Raw genomic sequence first — 20074 nt, 5'->3', positions numbered from 1 at the left:
CCATGAGTATTTACTAAATAAGCACGAGTAATTCTTGAGAATATTTTAAAAGGGTGTTTCTTAAAAAAAAAATATTGGTAAAAAATTTTGTTCCAGGAAAAATTGATAAACAGACGCGGGCGATTTTTGAGGACATTTTAAAAAGGTGTATCTTGAAGAAGTACCATATCGGTAAGAAATTTATTCCAGGAAAAGTATCTCAATAGACACAAGTGATCATCAAGGACATTTTCGGAAAAAGTAAAAAAAAAATATCGGTAAAAAAAATTGTATGCCCAGAAAAATTGCTATATAGACACAAATGATTCATTAAGGATATTTTTTTTTTCAAAAGGTTGCATAAAGATTGTGGATAATAATAAAAATTTATTGTTGCTTCCTATTATATCATCTATTTCGTTGCGATTATGAGGCTAATAAAAATTCGATACTTCTTAAGCCTTCATAATTCTTTAAAGCTTTAAATTTAAGAATGCCATACGTAGAAACTTAAAAAGCAAAGAGTTGATAGAGAAAATAAAGTTGTAAAATTTTTAAAAGTATACAAGATAATTTTTCTGAAAGTTTTTCAGCAAATACTTAAAATCATTCTTATTTATGCCCTTAATTTTTTTTTTTAAATGGACAACTCAACTAACATTCCAATAAAGACAAATGTTGTCAACTACAGTCTATCGATACTAATAGCTACAATGTGCATACTACTCTCTTTTGCACTTATATGTAACAAATTATTAATTAGCTATCTGAACAGTCGAGAAAATTTGAGTCTTATTGATCAAACTATAAGAATACAAGCTAAATACTCAAGATTCATTGCTTTGCTTATAACAATCTTAATGGGTATAAAATTATCCATGAAAAACATACCAATGTGGTATTGCAGGTTTTCATCCATGGTTTTTGCAATTCCATTTATGTTTGCATTTTTCCTTGGCAATACTGTCAGTAACATAGACGTATTAAATAAATTTTTTCACGAAAAAATTAAGGATTGGCCTAGTACTAGAATATTCGGGGTTGCCTCAGTATCATCTTTCACGACACTGTCACCAGCTCTTATACGCATTCTTACACCAGAAGGCCAGCCAAGTTACAAATATTGTAACAAATTTACCGCAAAAATCGACACTAGAACTGCTGATCAAGTTGTCAGTATTGTTCCATTGATCCCAATGATTTATCAGCTAATAATAAACATCACTTTCATCATCAGAAAGGAAAATAAAGTAACCCCGGTAAACATTCCTTGTGAATCAATAAATAATCAGCAGCCTTCACATCCTGATATGCACCTGTGCAGTCAATGCTTCACCAACAGAACACTATCAATAAAAACAACCAAGGCCCAGGCTTCTTTTCCAGTATTAATCGTAATATTAACTCTACTTTTTTTTAATATTCCATTAGAATTAATAAAATTTTATAATTTTCCCGTCCACATATTAGTAGTAAACATTACGTCTTTTTTTACACAAATGTATCTGCTATTGATGCCATCAATGCTATATATTATATTTGATAAGAAAATTAAATCTTACTCTAAGAATTTGGTTAGTAGATTTATTCAAAGATTTTACTCGCTTTTTGTTAGACAGGAACATTAGGAACTAGAGTTTCAAGCCTAAATATAGGCAGAAGCGTCATTAGCCAAAATCTCTATCGCCCCCTGCCCCTGAATATAGCCACTCAAAGCTGTGTAAAGGCCTCATGGGTGCTTGTATAATAGTTAGAAGCACACAATCAATGACCAAATTATTAATCGGTTTAATTAGTTGAAGCGGGCGGGATAAAACCCAGCGGAGGCTCAATGGTGACTAAGTTCAACCAGCCAAACGTACTCACTATTTAATTATGAAAATATGGAAGCGGTCTTAATATAAGAGATGTAAATTAACGATGCAAACTTTTTAAGGGGGAGGCAGGACCTACACACGGTTAACCAAAAGAGTCTGAAGGCTGTTCTATTATAAGCGTTATATTCTAAGCTAGTTAAACCTATTTCAAGGCGATAGTTGAATATTATTTCAGGAATGTTTGAGTCTATTTTCCGGTAGAATTACTAACTCTCCCATATAATTCGTGGCCAAACTAGGGGCAGAGGTTAGGAATCCTTTGGATGAAGCTTACATTCTAGCTTTATTCGTTTTTTCTCTGGAAAAAAAAATTAATGCAAGAGAGGTGGGCTTTTGCAGTTGAAATCCATATGATGATATATTTGGACATCATAGACTTTATATACAAGAAAGAATCTAATCTTCAATATCCTCTTACAAAAGATAGGGTGAGTTTACCAGAGTTTCTTTCTCTTAGCTTTTTATAATGTCTCGTTCCTTTTCAAATTTATATCTATACAGTTTTTACTGAAATTGACAGCTTTAGAGTTACTTTGATTGGTCTGATACGACAACTAGATAAAACCAGACAATGTCACTAGACAAAAACTTCAAGACAAAAAAAAATGGCTAAACAATAATTCACTTTAGAGTATCGAAAAGAATTAAAAAAATTTACTCTTTTTCAACGGTTAAATCGCGTGTTTATCTCCAAGTCAATGGTTAAGGAGGGGAGGCCTCTGAATCACTTCGTTTACTAAAAGTTGTCTAAAATATCAAACAGACTTGATGGAAAGCAAGAACTAATGTCCAAATACATTTTGGTTGCCAGGAAAGATTGTTTAGTCTTTATAAGGGTATTAGTTATTTTCAAGGCTACGCTTTACTATTTGATCTGATAGTTTATTTGTGCGAGTTTTATTCACATATTTAGGTTGGACGCATTTATTTTGTTTTTTAGTAGTAATAAATATAATTACTGGTATTATGTGTTTCCACTTTTTTTAATTGATTGTAGGAAAAAAGTTTGATTTCTTCAAGTATTATATGAATATTTAAATGTTTCTCTCGAAAACGGTAATACATATTTTTCTGAAAATTTGTATATCACCAGATTCTGGTGTGAAAAACGATCTAGATGGATCTTGACTTTGGTAAAATTTCTTTTCTTTCCCAGGCCCCTTGATATTTTTCATAAATTGTTCGCTGACTGAAATCAGAGATCCATGAATGTTGAAAGCCTTGTGCATAAGTAGGAGCAGATTCAAAATGTGATTTGTTTGTTGACGAATTAGTTGATTTCCATCTTGTAGACAAAGGAATTCCCGTTTGATAGCTGTCAAGTGAGGTTCTAATTCTTAATTGCTCCACATTAAATTCTAATCATTGCAACAAAACAAATCCCGATAATAATTTGTATACCAGGGAACTGAGCTTCGTCCGGGGATTATTTTTCTTTATGTAATATTGTTCGTAACAATATACTTCTTCATTTTCCGCTGCGAAAAAAAGATCTAGATAGGCCAGGAATTCGGGGAAATTCGTATTGGGCTTTATTTAATTTTGGAATCAATATTTCAATAACGTCACATATACCCAGGCGTCCTGGGCCTAATGGTTTTACTTTGTACAGTGAACAAAAACAGGTTGTGCATTATTTATGCTGTTTATACATTGAATAGACAACGTTTTTCTTAACAATTAGTAAGATATTGCATATTTTCCTTGTTCTAAACTAGCCTCTCCTTAGCTTTTCAAACTAGTGATACATTTAAAATCCCCAATCAATTTTTACCGAAATTGCTTTGGATGTTCCTTGCAGGGAAAGTGGATCCTTTGTCTTTGAGACTGTCAGCTGACTCTGAGACCCGCAATTTTTTTATAGTTTCGAATCCCCTTAAAATACTATTCTGGATTGGAACTGACATCCCAATTGTTTCTAAGATAATCATTTCGTTTCTAAGACAACCACTTGATTTGTAAACAGTCCAAGTGACCACTTCTAAGATATTTGTCACATATAAAAAAAAATAGATCGGATAAAGATCGTCTAATTTGTAAGATGGAAAAATTACAGACGTTATTGCTTTGGTTACCCTTCGTTGATTTCTCTTCTTTTCAGCAAGAATAACGAATCCTAAGACGAAGATCAATTCAGAAAAGTTAAGAAACCAATTATAGAAATCATTCATTAATGACTTTATACTATCATCTCTCTAGTAGTCCAAACGATGGAACGGGGCTATAAGCATCTGCACAACGATATAAAAGAGTGATTTTTTCCTGAAATTTTAATAACAATAAATTGTGCCAGTGTGTGAATTTGAAGTTTATCAGCTATTTACAGTCTGACGTTCCAATTATCAGAAACTCAACTTTAAATAGAGGTGCAAAGAGGTTTCAAATGCAACATATGAATTAACTAGAGGTTTAACTGCAAATTTTTTGTGCTCTCTGCAACCTTAGCTCCGAAAAGAATTGGTCATATCCAGAAATTGCATGGATTCATGAATTTAAAGTTCATAAGCTAATTAAAGCTTCGTGTACCAATAATCAGAAACCCAGCTAAATAGAGCCAGCTTATTGACTAGAGGTTTCACTGAGAATTTGATGAGCTCTGTGCAACCTAAACTGCGGACAGAAGTTCTAATACACAGAAATTGTGCAGGCTAGTTCATTTGACAGTTTATAATCTGATCAAATTTTGGTATTCTAATGGTCAGAAATCCAGCTTAGATACTTCAATAAGCCTCAAAGAGACGCCTTTACTAAGCCTGAAAAGCTTAAAAAGAATTCTAAAGAGGATTAAAATAGACCAGAGGTCTTAAATAAAGGTTTTCCTGAAAATTTGCTAAGTTTCATACAGCCTGAGCTCTGTATAGCATTTCTGAGGTATTGTGCAGTTTCCTGAACTGGAAGTTTATAAGCTCTTTAGATATCATATAGCCAGAACCTTCAATAAGCCTCAAAAGATTAAATTATAGGTGCAAACACAATTTAATTAGAACATAGGTTTTAAACAGGGGTTTCGCAAAGAATTTTGCTAAGCTCTTTGCCACCGTGGCTCCGTATTCAAGTACAGCCGAAAAAATTTCTATAATTCCCGCTGCAGGATAATTCCCAAAACGAGCCCTCGTTAGTAATAAACGACACTGAATAGATTCACAGGGCAGTGTTGGAAACGTTGCCACTTATAGCCTAATATGCCACTAATTTGACTAATAGTCAAACAAAACAAAGTAGCTTAGAGTAGTGTAAAAGAGGTTTTCAAAAGATATTGGAAAACTAATCAAGATTAATTTTACCTGATTCGTCTTACTGATATTTTTCGATTTTTAGTAGTTATCTTAGAACGACTGAACTGATTTGTGCATTCAAACACTTTTATAAAAAATATTTTTTCTTTGGATATGCCTTTCTAAATTTGAACCTTATATCCACTTGCACATTAGTTTTTAATACATTTTATTTTTTTTTACCTTTTTTCATACCTTTCTAGTTTGAACCTTATATTCGCTTGTACATTAGTTTTAAGAATTTAGAAATCATAAAGGTGATTCAGAAGGCAACAATAAAGCCAATATTAAAATTAGTTTTAAACTATTCGGAAGTATTTGAAGTACTCTTTGAAAAGTTTTATTGTTAAATTTAGGCTTGCTTTTGGTTTTTAAGCTTTCAAAGATGGTTGATTCAAGCACTGGTTTACAAGAGTCACAGGTTAACATCTACCATATTTCGGCACTACTAGTAATAATGCTTACAACACTCAGTCTTACATTATTATCTAATAACTTATTAATCAGTTATTTGGATAATCTAGTAAATCCAAATCTCGCTAGTAAAACTATAAAATACCAAAGTATTTACTCAAGATTCATTTCCTTCGTAATTACAGCGTTGATGGCTATAAAATTGTCACTGAACAGCATACCCCTATGGTATTGTATGTTTTCGTCAAGAGTTTTTGCCATTTCTTTCATTTTTTCATTTTTCTGTGGCAACACTGTCTCTAATATAGAGCTTTTAAATTCTTGTTTTAGAAAGCAAATTCAGAATTGGCCTGAAGCCAGAATATTCGGAGTTGCATCAATAATTGCTTTTATTACAGTGTCGCCATCTCTAATTCTTATCCTTGCGCCAGAAGGACAGCCGCCTTATAAATACTGCAATGAATTCACCATGAAAATTGATAGTAGCATCGTAGATCAGGTTGTAAGAATTGTCCCACTGATACCAATGAGCTTTCAGGTGATCATAAATACCTTTTTCATTTTTAGAAAGCAAAAAAGCTCAATTCTTTTGAACCCTCAGGAGCCAATAGACACAACTTATATCTCGGGTTCAGTTATAGATGGGGTAAGACATTCCTTCACAGAAGAAATATATTTAGTAAAAACAGCTAAAGCACAAGCTCTATTTCCAATATTAATGGTTATAGTATTTCTACCTTTTTTTGAAATTCCACTAAGATTAGTAAAAACATCAGACTTTCGTCTTCTTATAATAATGGTAAACATATCATCTTTTTTCATACAAATGTACATGTTACTTATGCCGTCAATGCTTTATATTTCATGCGACAAAGATATTAGAAGATTTACAAAAATGTTATTATTTGAATATCTTCAAAGAATTTATTCAATTTTACCACGACAAAACAGGATCATGACTGAAAGAGATCAGCAATAATATTACGTCACCCTTCCTTTATTTTTAACTCCACTCTTTACTCCCTTCCATTAAGTTGACATTTTCTTTAAAGTATTCTCATTACCGCTTTTCATCCTACTTAACGACATATTTGCCCCTTTGCCACTTTTTTGGCCTTTGCCCTCTTTTTAAGCGAAAAAGATAGAAGTTTTACCTAAATTACGATTGATGAATATCTTGGAATACATTATTTATTTATTATTATTTTTTTTTTTTTACTTGAACAAAACAGGGTTGGACCGAAAAAGAGCAGTGAATTTCTATCTAAATATTTCAGCTGAATTGAGTTGCTATTCCTCAAACAAGCAACTCTAGCGTAGCAGAAAATGCCCTTAGGCGATAATCCCCACTATTAAATCACTCCGTAAACCTCCCCTCTATTTAGAGCTCCACTTTTTGCTCCTTCACATTAAGCTCACATTTACTTTAAATTATTCTTATGAACTTTTTTCTCATGAAACCTGTTTTTTTGCCCTTTTATCCCTTTATATGAAACAAATATATTAGAAATTTAAAAAAATTACTTATGAATAGCTTCAAAAATTTATTTGCTTCCATCTCAACAAAACAGGGTTAGACTGAAACAGAGCACTGTTTTGAAAGCTAGAAAATTTCTATCTAAATATCGCTGTTGAAAAAAGTTACTTTCTTAATATAAAATGCTTATTAATATAAATGCAAAAAATGCTTTGAGACAATAATACTGCGTAAATATTATTATTTAAAGCTCTATTCTTTGATCCTTTCATTAAGTTCTCATTTACTTCAAATCATTCCTATGACCTCTCCCCATCCTATTTAAGGATACACAATTTTTTTTTCGCCCTCCAACTCATCACAACAAAGAGCAGCATGGGGCCAAAAATACTGCGTAAATTCCTCATCTACCTCAGTACATGGGCTCCACTCTCTGTTACTTCTCATTAAGCTTTGTAAATCATTCTTAAAATATCCGTAACGATGTTATGAGGAAAGGTGTTACGATTGAAGAAGTTGTGTGTTTTTTTTTACGCCAGAAAGGCAACTAAACCCAGTACAGGCTGCGTGAGGACTGCGTAATACTGGGCACACTCTGCTCCCGGCCCATAAAATCTAGGCCTTCACTCTTTCCTATCCTCCGTGAAGTTCCCACTTCGTTTGAACTACCGTACAACCTCTCTTTACTAAACTTGAGGACGTCCAGTAGCTCATTGAAAAGTAACTCAATTACACTTGTCTCATCACCCACATTCTGATCCGGTATTACCCTCTTTGCTCCTTCCCATGGATTTTCCAGTCCTTTCTATTGAGCTCTCTTTTCAAAATTGAACCCCCAAAATTTGATCCTTTTACTCCCCCTTCAAAAAAAACTAGTAATGCAAAAAATGTGTAAAACATAAGGGCAAACTTGGCAGTTTTAGAGAGTCCTAAGTGCATACTTGCTAGAAACCGTTCTGCTCAGATCTAATTTCTTCCAAACACTTAATTTAGTAAATAAGATCTTACTAGAGGATTTCGATAGTTTGATATGCGGTCAACATTTTCCTCAGCTCATGTTTCCCTTAACTTAATTTTCGAACATTGTTCCATACTCCACAAGACACACTAAATATCTAAGCCAACTTTGCTTGTTCGCTCTGTTTATGTATTGTGATATTTCCTATTTCTATAAATCCATGCAGGACTAATTTTTGTGTACTTATTTTGTGTAGTTGTGTTCTCTATTTCTGTAAATCCAAGCACGACTAATTTTTTTCTAGTTAAATGTCGTTTTTATAGTTTTTTTTTTTTTCTGTGAAAAATAAATAACACATTCTGTTATCGCTTCCCCGAGGTTATGGAGGGGAATTTCGCGCACCAACTGAATTTTTTTTAGAGAGCTTCTCTGGGATTTCGCCACGTTTTCGCATAAACTGATATTTTTTCTGAGGTTAAAGCAAATGGAAGCGCTTGATATCTGTCATTTATAATAATTGTACCGAGTAACACACCACATATATTAATTTTGTACTTATGTTTTTCATTATTGGAGTTTTTTAACATTCGTTTTCATGTTCTACACAAATTCATTATCGCTTACCACCAAATATTGCTAAGCTCAAAATTGGTCTGTTAAGTTTGAAAATGTTACCAGAAATCTTGGAAAAAAATAGCGGAAATAAAAAACGACTCAAATTCATGCACAGTTTATGCCTCTGTCTAACTAATTTGTTTCTATATATAATTGGATGTATTTCAAATGGGAGGGGGGTCAAAACTTAAGTGATATCGCCTAAAATAGGCAAATTATATAAAAAATTTATGGAAGTATGTCAAATCTTATAGTTTGTAGGGGGTGGTTTTTTTTTTTTACTTTTAAACACAAAAACAGAGCATGCAAGCAAACTTGGCTTTGACATTTAGTGTATTTTTTTGGAATATGGAATAATGTCCAAAAAGTAAGTTAAAAGTAAGTAACTGTAGTAAGGAGCGACCAGGCTCAATAGTAACCGAAACTCTAAAAAATGGAATTTCGATGCCAATAGTTACATAGAAAGAATCGCATTTTTACGTTGATTTTAAATATATAAGTTTCATCAAGTTTAGTCTTATCGATCAAAGGTTACGAGCTTGATAATATTTGCCTTACTTTAGAAAATAGGGGGAAACAACCCCTAAGTCATAGAATCTCAACGAAAATCACACCACTAGATTCAACGTATCAGAGAACCATACTGTAGAAGTTTCAAGCTCCTATCTACAAAAACGAGGAATTTTTTATTTTTTGCCAGAAGACAGATCACAGATATGTGTTTATTTGTTTGTTTGTTTTGTTTTTTTTTTCCACGGGTGATCGTATTGACCCAGTGGTCCTAGAATGTCACAAGAGGGCTTATTCTAACAAAAAGTTCTAGTGCCCTTTTTAAGTGACTAAAAAAATTGGAGGGCACCTAGTACATGCACACTTTTAGTACCTCCCATGCACACTTTTTCCCCAAAATCACCGGATCAAAATTTTGAGATAGCCATTCTGTTCACCTTAGTCGAAAACCTACTAACTATATCTCGGGGGACGACTTAATCCTCCACAGTCCCCAGGGGAGGGCTGCAAGTTACAAACTTTGACCCTTGTTTACATATAGTAATGATAATTATGAAGTGTACAGACGTTTTCAGGGGGATTTTTTTTGCGTCGGGATGGGGGTGGGTCGGTGGGGGGGGGGTACGTGAGAGAATCTTTTCATGGAGTAATTTATCATGAGGAAAGAAAATTTCCATAAAGAAGGCGCAGGATTTTCTAGCATTATTTAAAAAAAAAGAGAAAATAAATAAAAAAATTTTTAACTGGAAGCAATGAGCAGCATAAAAAACTTAAAACAAACATAAAATATTCCATATATAAGGGGTTTCGTCTCCTCCTCAATACCTTCCTCTTTACACTAAAGTATTTTTAGTAATTTCAACAATTTATTCTATGGCCTTTGTAATTCATGGGTCATTCTTAAAGATTTGGGACAAAATTCAAGCTTTAGTGTAAAGAGCGAGGTATTGACGAAGGATCGAACCCCCTCATATACGTAATAAAAATACACAAATATAGAAGTTCGTTACATAAGTTAATTCGTAAGATACGTATGTTTATTACTAACAAAAAAGTTCGTAAAAAAATTAAAAACAAAATTTAGAGGCATTTTTAAGTAGCCACAAATTGGTGGTCAGCTAGGCCTCCTCCCCCACCCATTTTTTTATCAAAATCGTCCGGTCAAAACTATGAGAAAGCCATTTAGCAAAACAAAATTAATATGCAAATTTCGTTTGGTTATTCATGTGCGGTGAGCCAAAATAAAAAAAAATGCGTTAATTAAAAACGTTCAGAAATTAAATGAAAAAAAAACAATTTTTTTTAACTGCAAGTAGGGAGCGACATTAAAACTTAAAACGAACAGAAATTTTTATTCCGTATATAAAAGGGGTTGTCCCCTCTCGTGTTTCCATGTTTATCATGTTGTGAACACCTCGCTCTTTACGCTAGAGTTGTTTTTATTGTTTCAAAAAGTACAGTTGTGACAAAGAGTCAAACTTTGGCGCAAAGAGCAGGGTTAATTGGGGTTAAGTTTTGATGTTGCTCCTTACTTTCAGGTGAAAAAACTTATTCCTTTATTTAATTTCCAATAGCTTTTTAATTAGTGCTGGAAGTCCAGCTCCCCTCCCATGAAAATTTCCCTTCCCCCATGAAAACTTCTCCATGGAAAGATCTGCCCACATAGGCACCCAAACCAGAAATCCCCTCCCCCCAAAAATATATTTGTACTTCCCAATAGCTAATACTATATGTAAGCAATGGGCAAAGTTAATAACTTGCAGCCCTTCCCCGGGGACTGTGGGGAAGAGGGGATCAAGTCATCCTCAAAAACATAGGCTATTAGATTTTTCGACCATGCTGAAGAAAATGGATATTTAAAAATTTTGATTGGACAATTTTGGGTAAAAAAGGGGGCTGGGAGGGAGTAGTCGCCCTCCAATATTTTTGGTCAATTAAAAAGGCCACTAGAAATTTTTATTTCTCATCACATGAGCCCTCTATTCTACGATTACTGGTTCGGTGCGATCATCAATGGGGGAAAAAATTAAATGAACTCATAGCAAAAAATTAAAATTTCCACATTTTTGTATATAGGAGCTCAAAACCTCTACAGTAGGGTTCTCTGATATTCTGAATCTCATGGGGTTATTTTCATTAAGATCACACGAATTCTTAGAGGTGTTCCCCCCTTCTTCGAAAACTAGGCAAATTTTTTCTGGCTCGTAACTTTCGATGGGTAACATTAAACTTCATGAATTTTATATATTTTGATTAAGCATCAAATTGGATTTTTTTTTTCCTATGTCTATTATTATCAAGACTGTTTCTTACAGTTTCGGTTACTATTGAGCCGCATCATTCTTACTTACAGTTCGTTACCACGAACTGTTTGATTACATATACTGTAATATTTCAATTAATGTGGTGTTTATTCGACTGTAGTTTGTAAATCTACCACGTACTGTTGGATATTGGAAGAGCTATTTAACGTTTAGGCTTGACATTTCTAGTCGAAGGTTTGTTCAGACGGCTGTTCACTCGATTGTAATCGAGTGCACTCAATTGTAATTGATATATCTAGAATACAACGTTGGAGGTTGGACGAGCCCTTGGTCATTGATACTTAATGTTTTTATGTATTTTACATAACCAATCTCTTAATATGAATATGTAAATAGTGAAAAATTTCAGTTAATATGGTTTTACAACAAGTAATAAGTATAGCTATTAAATGATGTTGGACGTTGGACGACCCATTGGAAGTTTAGACTTGACATCTCTAATTGGAAGTTTGGTCATATGGCCAATCCCTTTATACGAATATGTACACACTGTAGTATTTCAATTAAAATGAGTTAAGAGCATAATTGGTATATCTAGAACACAACGTTGGAGGTTGAATGAGCTCTTGGACGTTGATGCTTGAGATTTCTGTAGTGTTTTAGCCAACATAGCCAATCCCTTACGAGCCTAATTTGGCACTATAATATTTCAACTAATATGTTTCTTACGAGTGTAGTTTGTATATCTGACATATTCTATATGTCAAAATTAGTTTCTTTGTAAGAATATACATTACTGTAATATCTCAATTTATTTGGTGTTTATTCGACTGTTATATGTAAATCTACCACGTACTGTTGGATGTTGGAAGAGCCATTTTTGACGTTTAGGCTGGACATTTCTAGTTGGAAGTTTGTTCATATGACCAATATCTTAATAAGAATATGTACACGCGAGCGTAATTGATGAATCTAGAATATAACGTTGGTTGTTGGACGAGCAATTGGTCATTAATCCTTGACATTTTCACGTATTTTAACAGAGCCAATCTCTATAAGAATATGTATAGACTGTAGTATTTCAATTAAAATAAGTTATGACTGTAATTGGTGTATATAGAATATAACGTTGAAGGTTAGACAAGCCCTTGTAAGTTGATGCTTGACATTTCTATATTGTTTTTAGCCTACATAGCCAATATACATAGCCAATATACATAGCCAATTCCTACATAGCCAATTCCTTACAAGTCTAAGTTGGCACTATAATATTTCAATTAATATGGTTCTTACGAGTGCAATTTGTATATCTGACATATGACATTTGAAATAATTAGTCGCTTTGTAAGAATTTAAAACAGTTCAAAATAGGGATGAAACCTTTTAATTGACAGTGAACAGATATAAAATTATTTAACTGGATATTTCGAACACATATACAGTGTTCATCATCAGCAGTAAAACTAGATGAAAACTGATGATGAACGCTATATATGTGTTCCAAATATCCAGTTAAATAATTTTATGTCTGTTCACTGTCAATTAAAAGGTTTCATCCCTATTTTGAACTGTTTTACTTTCGTCATGGAAAGGCAGTGTGGTCTTCGAAGTTATCTATATTTGTAAGAATATACATATATTGTAATATTCAATTAATGTGGCGTTTATTCGACTGTAATTTGTAGATCTATCACGTACTGTTGGATGTTGGAAGAGCTGAGAATTTCAATGAATATGGGTTTTACGACTGTAATCAATATAGCTATTAAATGACGTTGGACGCTTGACGACCCGTTGGACGTTTATGCTTGACATTTCCAGTTGGAACTTTAGGCATATGGCCAATTTGTTTCTAAGAATATGCACAAACTGTAATATTTCAAGTAAAATGAGTTACAAGAGCATTTTGTGCATATAGAATATAACATTGGAGGTTGGATGAGCCCTTGGACGTTGATGTTTGACATATTTACGTATTTTTACATAATAAACCTCCTTCTGAAAATATGTAAACACAGAAACATTTCAGCTAATGTGGGTGATGTTATTTTTATATCTAGTATATGATGTTGGACGATCCACTGGGCGTTACATCTCGGTATTTCTGAGCAAACGCGTACGAAAGCTTTTTTTTAGGAGAGAAGGAATCATAAAAATAAAAGATGATTCGATACTTTAAAAAAATATACCCAGAAATTCGAAAATACTTAGAATGCTCGGGAGGGTGGACTCTAAGCCCCCTCTCTCCTGCGCATGTTTCAACTTCTAAGGTATTTTGACATAACCAAACTTTATTAGAATATGTGCACGTTGTAATATTTCATTTAAAAAGGGTTTCGATACCGTAAATTTGTGTATCTAGTATATGAAGTTGCATGTTAGACGAGCCATTGGAAGTTGAGTCTTGAAATATCTTAAGTATTTTATGCGACAAGTCCATTTTGTAAGAGTGTGTTCACACTGTCGTATTTCAGTTAATAGAAGTTTTACTAGCGAAATTTGTCATCTAACTTGTGTGCGAATAAAATATATTAACATATAATAAGTGTTTACCTTTTAGCCAAACTTTTTATTTTTTATAATTTACAAGCAAACAAAACTGGGAATGTCTGTGCACCATATAGGCATGTCTGTGCAGCAAAGCAGCCAATTAAGTTCTATATCGTCTTTCCTTTATCCGTTTATTTGCTTTATTTAGTTTATATTTATTACAAATAAGTTGGCTATATTTATTTTATATGTTTATAATTTATTTTCACATTTATGATTTATTTTATATTTACTCTCGATTTTATTTTCTTCATTAACTTAAAGATTTTATTAATTAGCTTATTCCTTCTTTTTCTTAATTTGTGACTAACATATTTTATTAGGTTATTTTTGGTACAGATATTAGGTTTTATCCTAGATTGACCTGAATTAAATATAAATCATTGACAGAAAACTGAAAGTAAATGAACTATAAACAAAGCATCTTTTAAGGTGGCGTTCGTTAGCTCGTAATTTAATTGTTTGATATTTTTTCCTTAATTTATTAATGAAATTTATTATTTTAGTTAATTTAAACATTAGCTTATTTATTCTTTTTCTTAATCTGTGGTTAGCATATTTTAGGTACCGGTATTACCAATACCGTATTAGGCATTAGGTTAGGTATATTTTATCTAAGGTTGACTTAATTTAAACATAAATCATTGACAGAAAACTGAAAGCGAATAAACAATAAACAAAGCAACTCTTAAGATTTCTTTCGATAGCAAGTAATTTATTAATTGTTTTGACTGTCATTAAATCAATAGTTATTAACGCCAAAATAATTCAATAATAAATTACTAAATGTAATCCAATTATTGTCCTTTGTGGGACAGCTCAAACAAGTTTACCAAAGTGAGCCTATGAATATCTAAAGTTGTAAATTCAATTGACTATTCGCTCATTAAAATAAATTCCACTTCATAAATCTGTTGTCATTTTAGGATTTAAGTTTCTTTCTTTTATTTTTTTTTTATTGTATCTTCTTTTATTTATTTAAATAAGAGATAAGATGAAGATCCTCCTTAGCCATTTATGGCACATAGGGAGTCGAATCGTTTGTAAGTTGCTGGGTATTTTTAAGGGGACAGGTAGCAGGCCTGTTACCCAATCTAGCGGCAGCGCTAATCGAGGCCCAGGCTCCGTAATGCCAAGCAGAGTATGGATCATATAGGGACAGGTAGCAAGCCTGTTACCCAATCTAGCGGCAGCGGTAATCGAGCCCAAGGCTCTGTAATACCAAGCAGAGTATGGATCATACACGAACAGGTAGCAGGCCTGTTACACAGTCTAGCGGCAGCGGTAATCACAATCTAGCGGTAAAGTGGATCTATACTCTGCTTGGCATTACGAAGCCTGTATTGAGTATAGATCCACTTTGCATCCAAAAGGTTACAAAAATTTAACAGCCAGTGATTCTGATCCGGTGACCTCTTGAATCGTGACCTTTTGAATCGTGACCTTTTGAACCTCTTGACCTCTTGCCATCGCTCTTCCTCTCCGTCCGCCTACTCCTTTTATTTATTTGTCTTACATGTGTTATAAAATAAATCCATTTTAGATTTTTGCAAATGTTTTGATTTTGAATTACATTAAAGATTAGCAGATTATATGGTGTTTTTTTTCTTTCTTTTTTTTTTTTTTTTTGTCTTTTTTTTTTAACTTCACAAGAGCGCTGGTCTTACCTTCAATAATACTATTGTAAAATTTTCGTGGGATTCCAGTCCGAAAAGTTGCTGTTTCGCTCTTTTTTACATAAAAGGTTAAAAACATGAAGAGGATTTGCTTCAAGACGCTTATTGCATTACTCCCTTTGCTTCTCTAGTCCTGCAGATTCAAACTTTTCCCTGATTCCAGCTCAAACAAGATGCAATGAATCTACCTATCTGCTAAAACTTAGAAAAGGGAGGGGCGCTAGGGGTCCGTCAGAACCACTGGCCACCTTTAATTCTTCAGTAGATTCAAAACCTTAGGATGGCTGTTGTTCAAACACGGCATAACATGCCTATTTTCATGAAAAAAGCAGGTGACGAAATGGAAAAGGATACTGGAGAGGTCACTGGTCAACTGCTCCCAATAATACAAACTGACTATGCTTGTATTGTGCTAAAGTTGACTAGGAGAGGGGGATGGAAGGACCCTGGGCACAATTAGTGGCGTTAGCTCATTATCGCGCTCAGTCAAAATTTCGATTGTTTTCACAACGAATCAGAAGTTAGTCTGGATTAGTGCAAAATTATTATTCAATTTTTTCTCCGACACACATCACATCCAATAAATTTGTCAGCCACCTGAAATTTTCCAAAATATCTTTGGAACAAATTTTAGTAAAAAGACCCAGATAGAACAGAAGAAAAAATGTATGCCCAGTACTTGAATCAGTTTTTCAGGACTATTGCTAAAAGGAAATTCAACCTTTCTGATTCAAAATTTTATTTTCTTGCTATTAGTGAGCTTTCTAATGTCCCTAATTAAAAATAGAACTTTCTAATTTCTTTAGTAATGAGGAAAATATTAAACCAGTCCCACTTTTAATTATATGGGGTTGCGCATTGTCATCAAAAACATGAGATGATAGAGAGAGGGGGAGTGAGTCAGAAGCAGGGCAGGAGGCAGAGATGATACCATTTCTGTGCCTCAGTCCTAAGCGTAGAAATTGAAATAGCAAACCAAACTTGAATCACAAACAGAAATGGCTTGTAACCTTTACTAACCCGTAAGAAAATGCCCCGATTTGAATCTCTAAATTTATGTATTTATTCCAAGAAAATATTTTGACAATACTTCCGGTGAACAACGGCAGATCTTGCCCAATAATAGTGGATATTAAAGGCTCTAGGGTACGAGAGAATGAAATCCTTTTCCCACTTATTTTCTTTGGTTTGTTATATAAGGAAGATTAAATGTAATGAAAGTAGGACCCAAGAAACACTGATTTCAAGGTCAAGGCTCAGTCGGGCTTAACTAATAATCAATTAAAAAGAATTTTATTTATTTGGTCTTTCTTTTATGATATTTAATATCAATTACATTAATAGTAACTTCCGGCATTTTCAGTTTGAACTAGTACAGGGCTTTATATCTGCTGGTCATAAGTCTAATATGGCTCTTTACTTTTCCTGGAAAAAACTTATTTTTCATAAGGTTTTTTTTTTTTTAATCAATAAAACAAAAAGAATTTTTGCCACCAAAGATTTTTTTAATGATAATAAAATAGCTAAATTAAACCAAAGACGCAGAAATGAAGTCAAACAGTAATTTTAGCTTAAAAAATAAGATATATATCACTGTCAATAAAAAAATGAAACCCAAAGCAAACAGAAATCGCGATAGATAATTAAATCAAAGTTAAAACAAGCAGAAACTACCACAAACTGGAGTGGGACGAACGCATCCCAAGCTCTCTATAGACCAGACCGTCATTTGCGCTTTACTGAAGGAATTTTTACTTCGAAATGTGTGGGATTTTTTTTTCTTATAATGTCAACAAAAAATAATAAATAAAAAGAAGTCACCATAATTAAACCTAAGAAATAAAATAGATAAACCTGAGATACACTTCTCTGTGACAAAACGCGCGAAAACCAAAAACCTAAACCTAGAAACCAAAACCAAAGAAAACCAAAAACCTAAAAAATTCTTATCTAACATGCAGGATGGTTCTTGCTTCAATCTTTGACACAACCACATGCCTCCTCATTAAATTAAATCAAATAAACTCGGCATTAGTGTTTCCCCTTTCCTCCCTGAACGTAAAACTATCTCATCTATTTAAACTAAAAAAAAGACCCAAGCTTATTTTTAAAGTTCATTTTTCTGAAAGACCCAAGGAAGTTCATGCACCTCAGCTCTTGTGAAAAGAATTTTCCAAATTTCACACAGCATACATTTAGGGACAATTCAGAACGCACTGTTCGCCTCCCCTCAAGCTCAAAGCCAGATGGCGTGATTGTCGTGTAACCTTCAAAAATAAAAATCACATTTTTTTATTATGAGTAGTAGAAACTATTTACTTGAAAATAGATGTTAATCTTACCTAGAGAAGTAGCTTCGCTGGTGTCAGAATGAGCAGATGATCTCAGATAATCCTTTTCTCCTTTACTCTTTCTGAACATCTGCTGCGATTTCACATACCTTGGATGACCATGTCTAGTTTTGTATTCTTTTATTTCTGCTACTGGAGATGAGTTCATGTCAAAATCAGAGTCACCAGTACCGTCATGACTATTTATATGGGGCGAATCAAGGGTAGTTAGGGCACCCTGCCTTGACCTTGACCTAAAAAGAATTAATAAAATTGACCATTGAATTGACAAAATTGGTCATAACAAAAATGACAATTGACTAAGTATATCGCAGATATACTTAACATGTGAAAGCTTTTTCTTTCGGTTTTCAGATTTTTTCCTATCATAGAAATACAGACCTTAGAAATGCCCTATAAATACCCTTTCTACTTCTAAAATCTGAATTTCTAAGTAAAAATGCTACTGCTAAATTCTCGGATTTTTTTTTATTCATGCTACTGGAAATAAGTCCATATTGAAATTATTCTTCACTACCTTCATGCTATTTATAAGGGGTGAATCAGAGGCACTCCGTTTTGATATTAAACTAAAAAGATATTAGGGAATCTGATTGATATTAAAGAATTTGATACTGAATAGCTAGATAAGTTTAACATTTAAACTTTTTAGCTTTCATTTGTGTCTGGAATTCAAATCTTCAATTTGCATTAGAGCTGGAAGATTCAGGGAAGCTTCCTTTCTTAGATGTTTTAATTTTAAAGCATACTCCTAACCTTGAATTTTCTATCTATAGGAAACCATGCACAATGATCGTTATCTGTATTTCTCGTCTAACCATCCTCCTCCTGTGAAAAGAAGGGCGATAACCTCTTTAGTCGACAGAGTTCTAAAATATGTTCACACAATCATGTAGTATCTGAATTGAAATACGTTAAAGATATTTTATTCTGTAACGTTTGTAAATCAAACTTATTGAGAATATCATAAATAGAAAACTAAGAAATGTAAGACCAGAAAATAATGAACCTATGCCCCTTTTTTTAGTTACTCCGGTAATTGAAAACAAAACCTTCACCACTCTACCATATATCCCAAAACTCAGAGACAAACTTAGAAAATTTTTAAAGAAACATAATCTATCTGTTTCTTTCAAAAATGAACTGAAGGTTGAACGTTTTTTGCATTCTGGAATGGATAAAATTGACCCTATATTGGGTAGCGGAATTTTCTGAGTCCCAGGTCCATATGGGAAGTTCTACATTGGCAAGATCCGTCAACGTCTGCGGGAACGTCTGCATGAACCCAAGGTTTAAATAAACAAGTCCCTGAGATGTGAAAATAAAAATTTTTATCCTACTTCGGCCCTCCGCATCTTTGAAAATCCATATTATTCAGTACTTTTTGACGAGGCAATTTTAAAATCTAAATATATTCATATAATGTATATATATATATATATATATATATATATATATATATATATATATATATATATATATATATATATATATATATATATATATATATATATATATATATATATATATATATATATATATATATATATATATATATATATATATATATATATATATATATATATATATATATATATATATATATATCAATGCATTTTCAACTTCGTGCGCAAATAATCCGGATTCTTTCTATAATTTACTTCAAGAAAGGTGTGCAACAAACAGAATAAATAACAAAAGAGGAGATAGAAAGAACAAAAACTTACTTTGAACTTTCCACAGAAGGTTGTCTGGAACTCCAAGCATCAGTTCCAACTTCGCTTTCAGAAGAACTTGGAATTTCATTACTATACTTGTGGGCTCTTGACCAGATTAACTCCTTTGGCCTTGCTGATGTTAATTTTTCTGAGGATAGGTAGCGTTCATTCAACTTACTGCGCGATAGTCCAAACACGTTGACTTTTGCTGCGTTGATTGGATCCTATAATAAATTAATAAATGTCTATAAATTAAAAGTTTCAAGGGTTGTGATATTTATTGAACCTAATAAACCGATTACCCCACCCAAAAGTAAAAAAAAAAGCAAACGCAAAATTAAATATATACGAATTAATGAATCTTTTACGTTATTTCGATGTAGTGCACTTGGCAGATTTGTTTAGATTTA

General features: G+C 33.0%; 1 protein-coding gene across 2 annotated transcripts in view; it reads right to left on the bottom strand.

Moving 5' to 3' along the window:
- Positions 1-20074, bottom strand: part of LOC136026549 (unconventional myosin-XV-like) — a 365167-nt gene that overhangs the window by 198703 nt on the left and 146390 nt on the right. For both annotated transcript variants that reach the window (XM_065703235.1, XM_065703234.1), the window contains 2 exons: positions 19674-19888; positions 17938-18179 (listed from right to left, as the gene is read on the bottom strand). In XM_065703235.1, coding sequence (XP_065559307.1) covers positions 17938-18179; positions 19674-19888 — 457 coding nt within the window. The remainder of the gene's footprint in view (positions 1-17937; positions 18180-19673; positions 19889-20074) is intronic.

The sequence above is a fragment of the Artemia franciscana genome, chromosome 4 (genome assembly GCF_032884065.1).
Source record: "Artemia franciscana chromosome 4, ASM3288406v1, whole genome shotgun sequence".
In the NCBI taxonomy this organism is placed as follows: domain Eukaryota; kingdom Metazoa; phylum Arthropoda; class Branchiopoda; order Anostraca; family Artemiidae; genus Artemia; species Artemia franciscana.
Note: the sequence above shows the minus strand (reverse complement) of the source record. Positions and strands in the feature narration are given on the sequence as shown.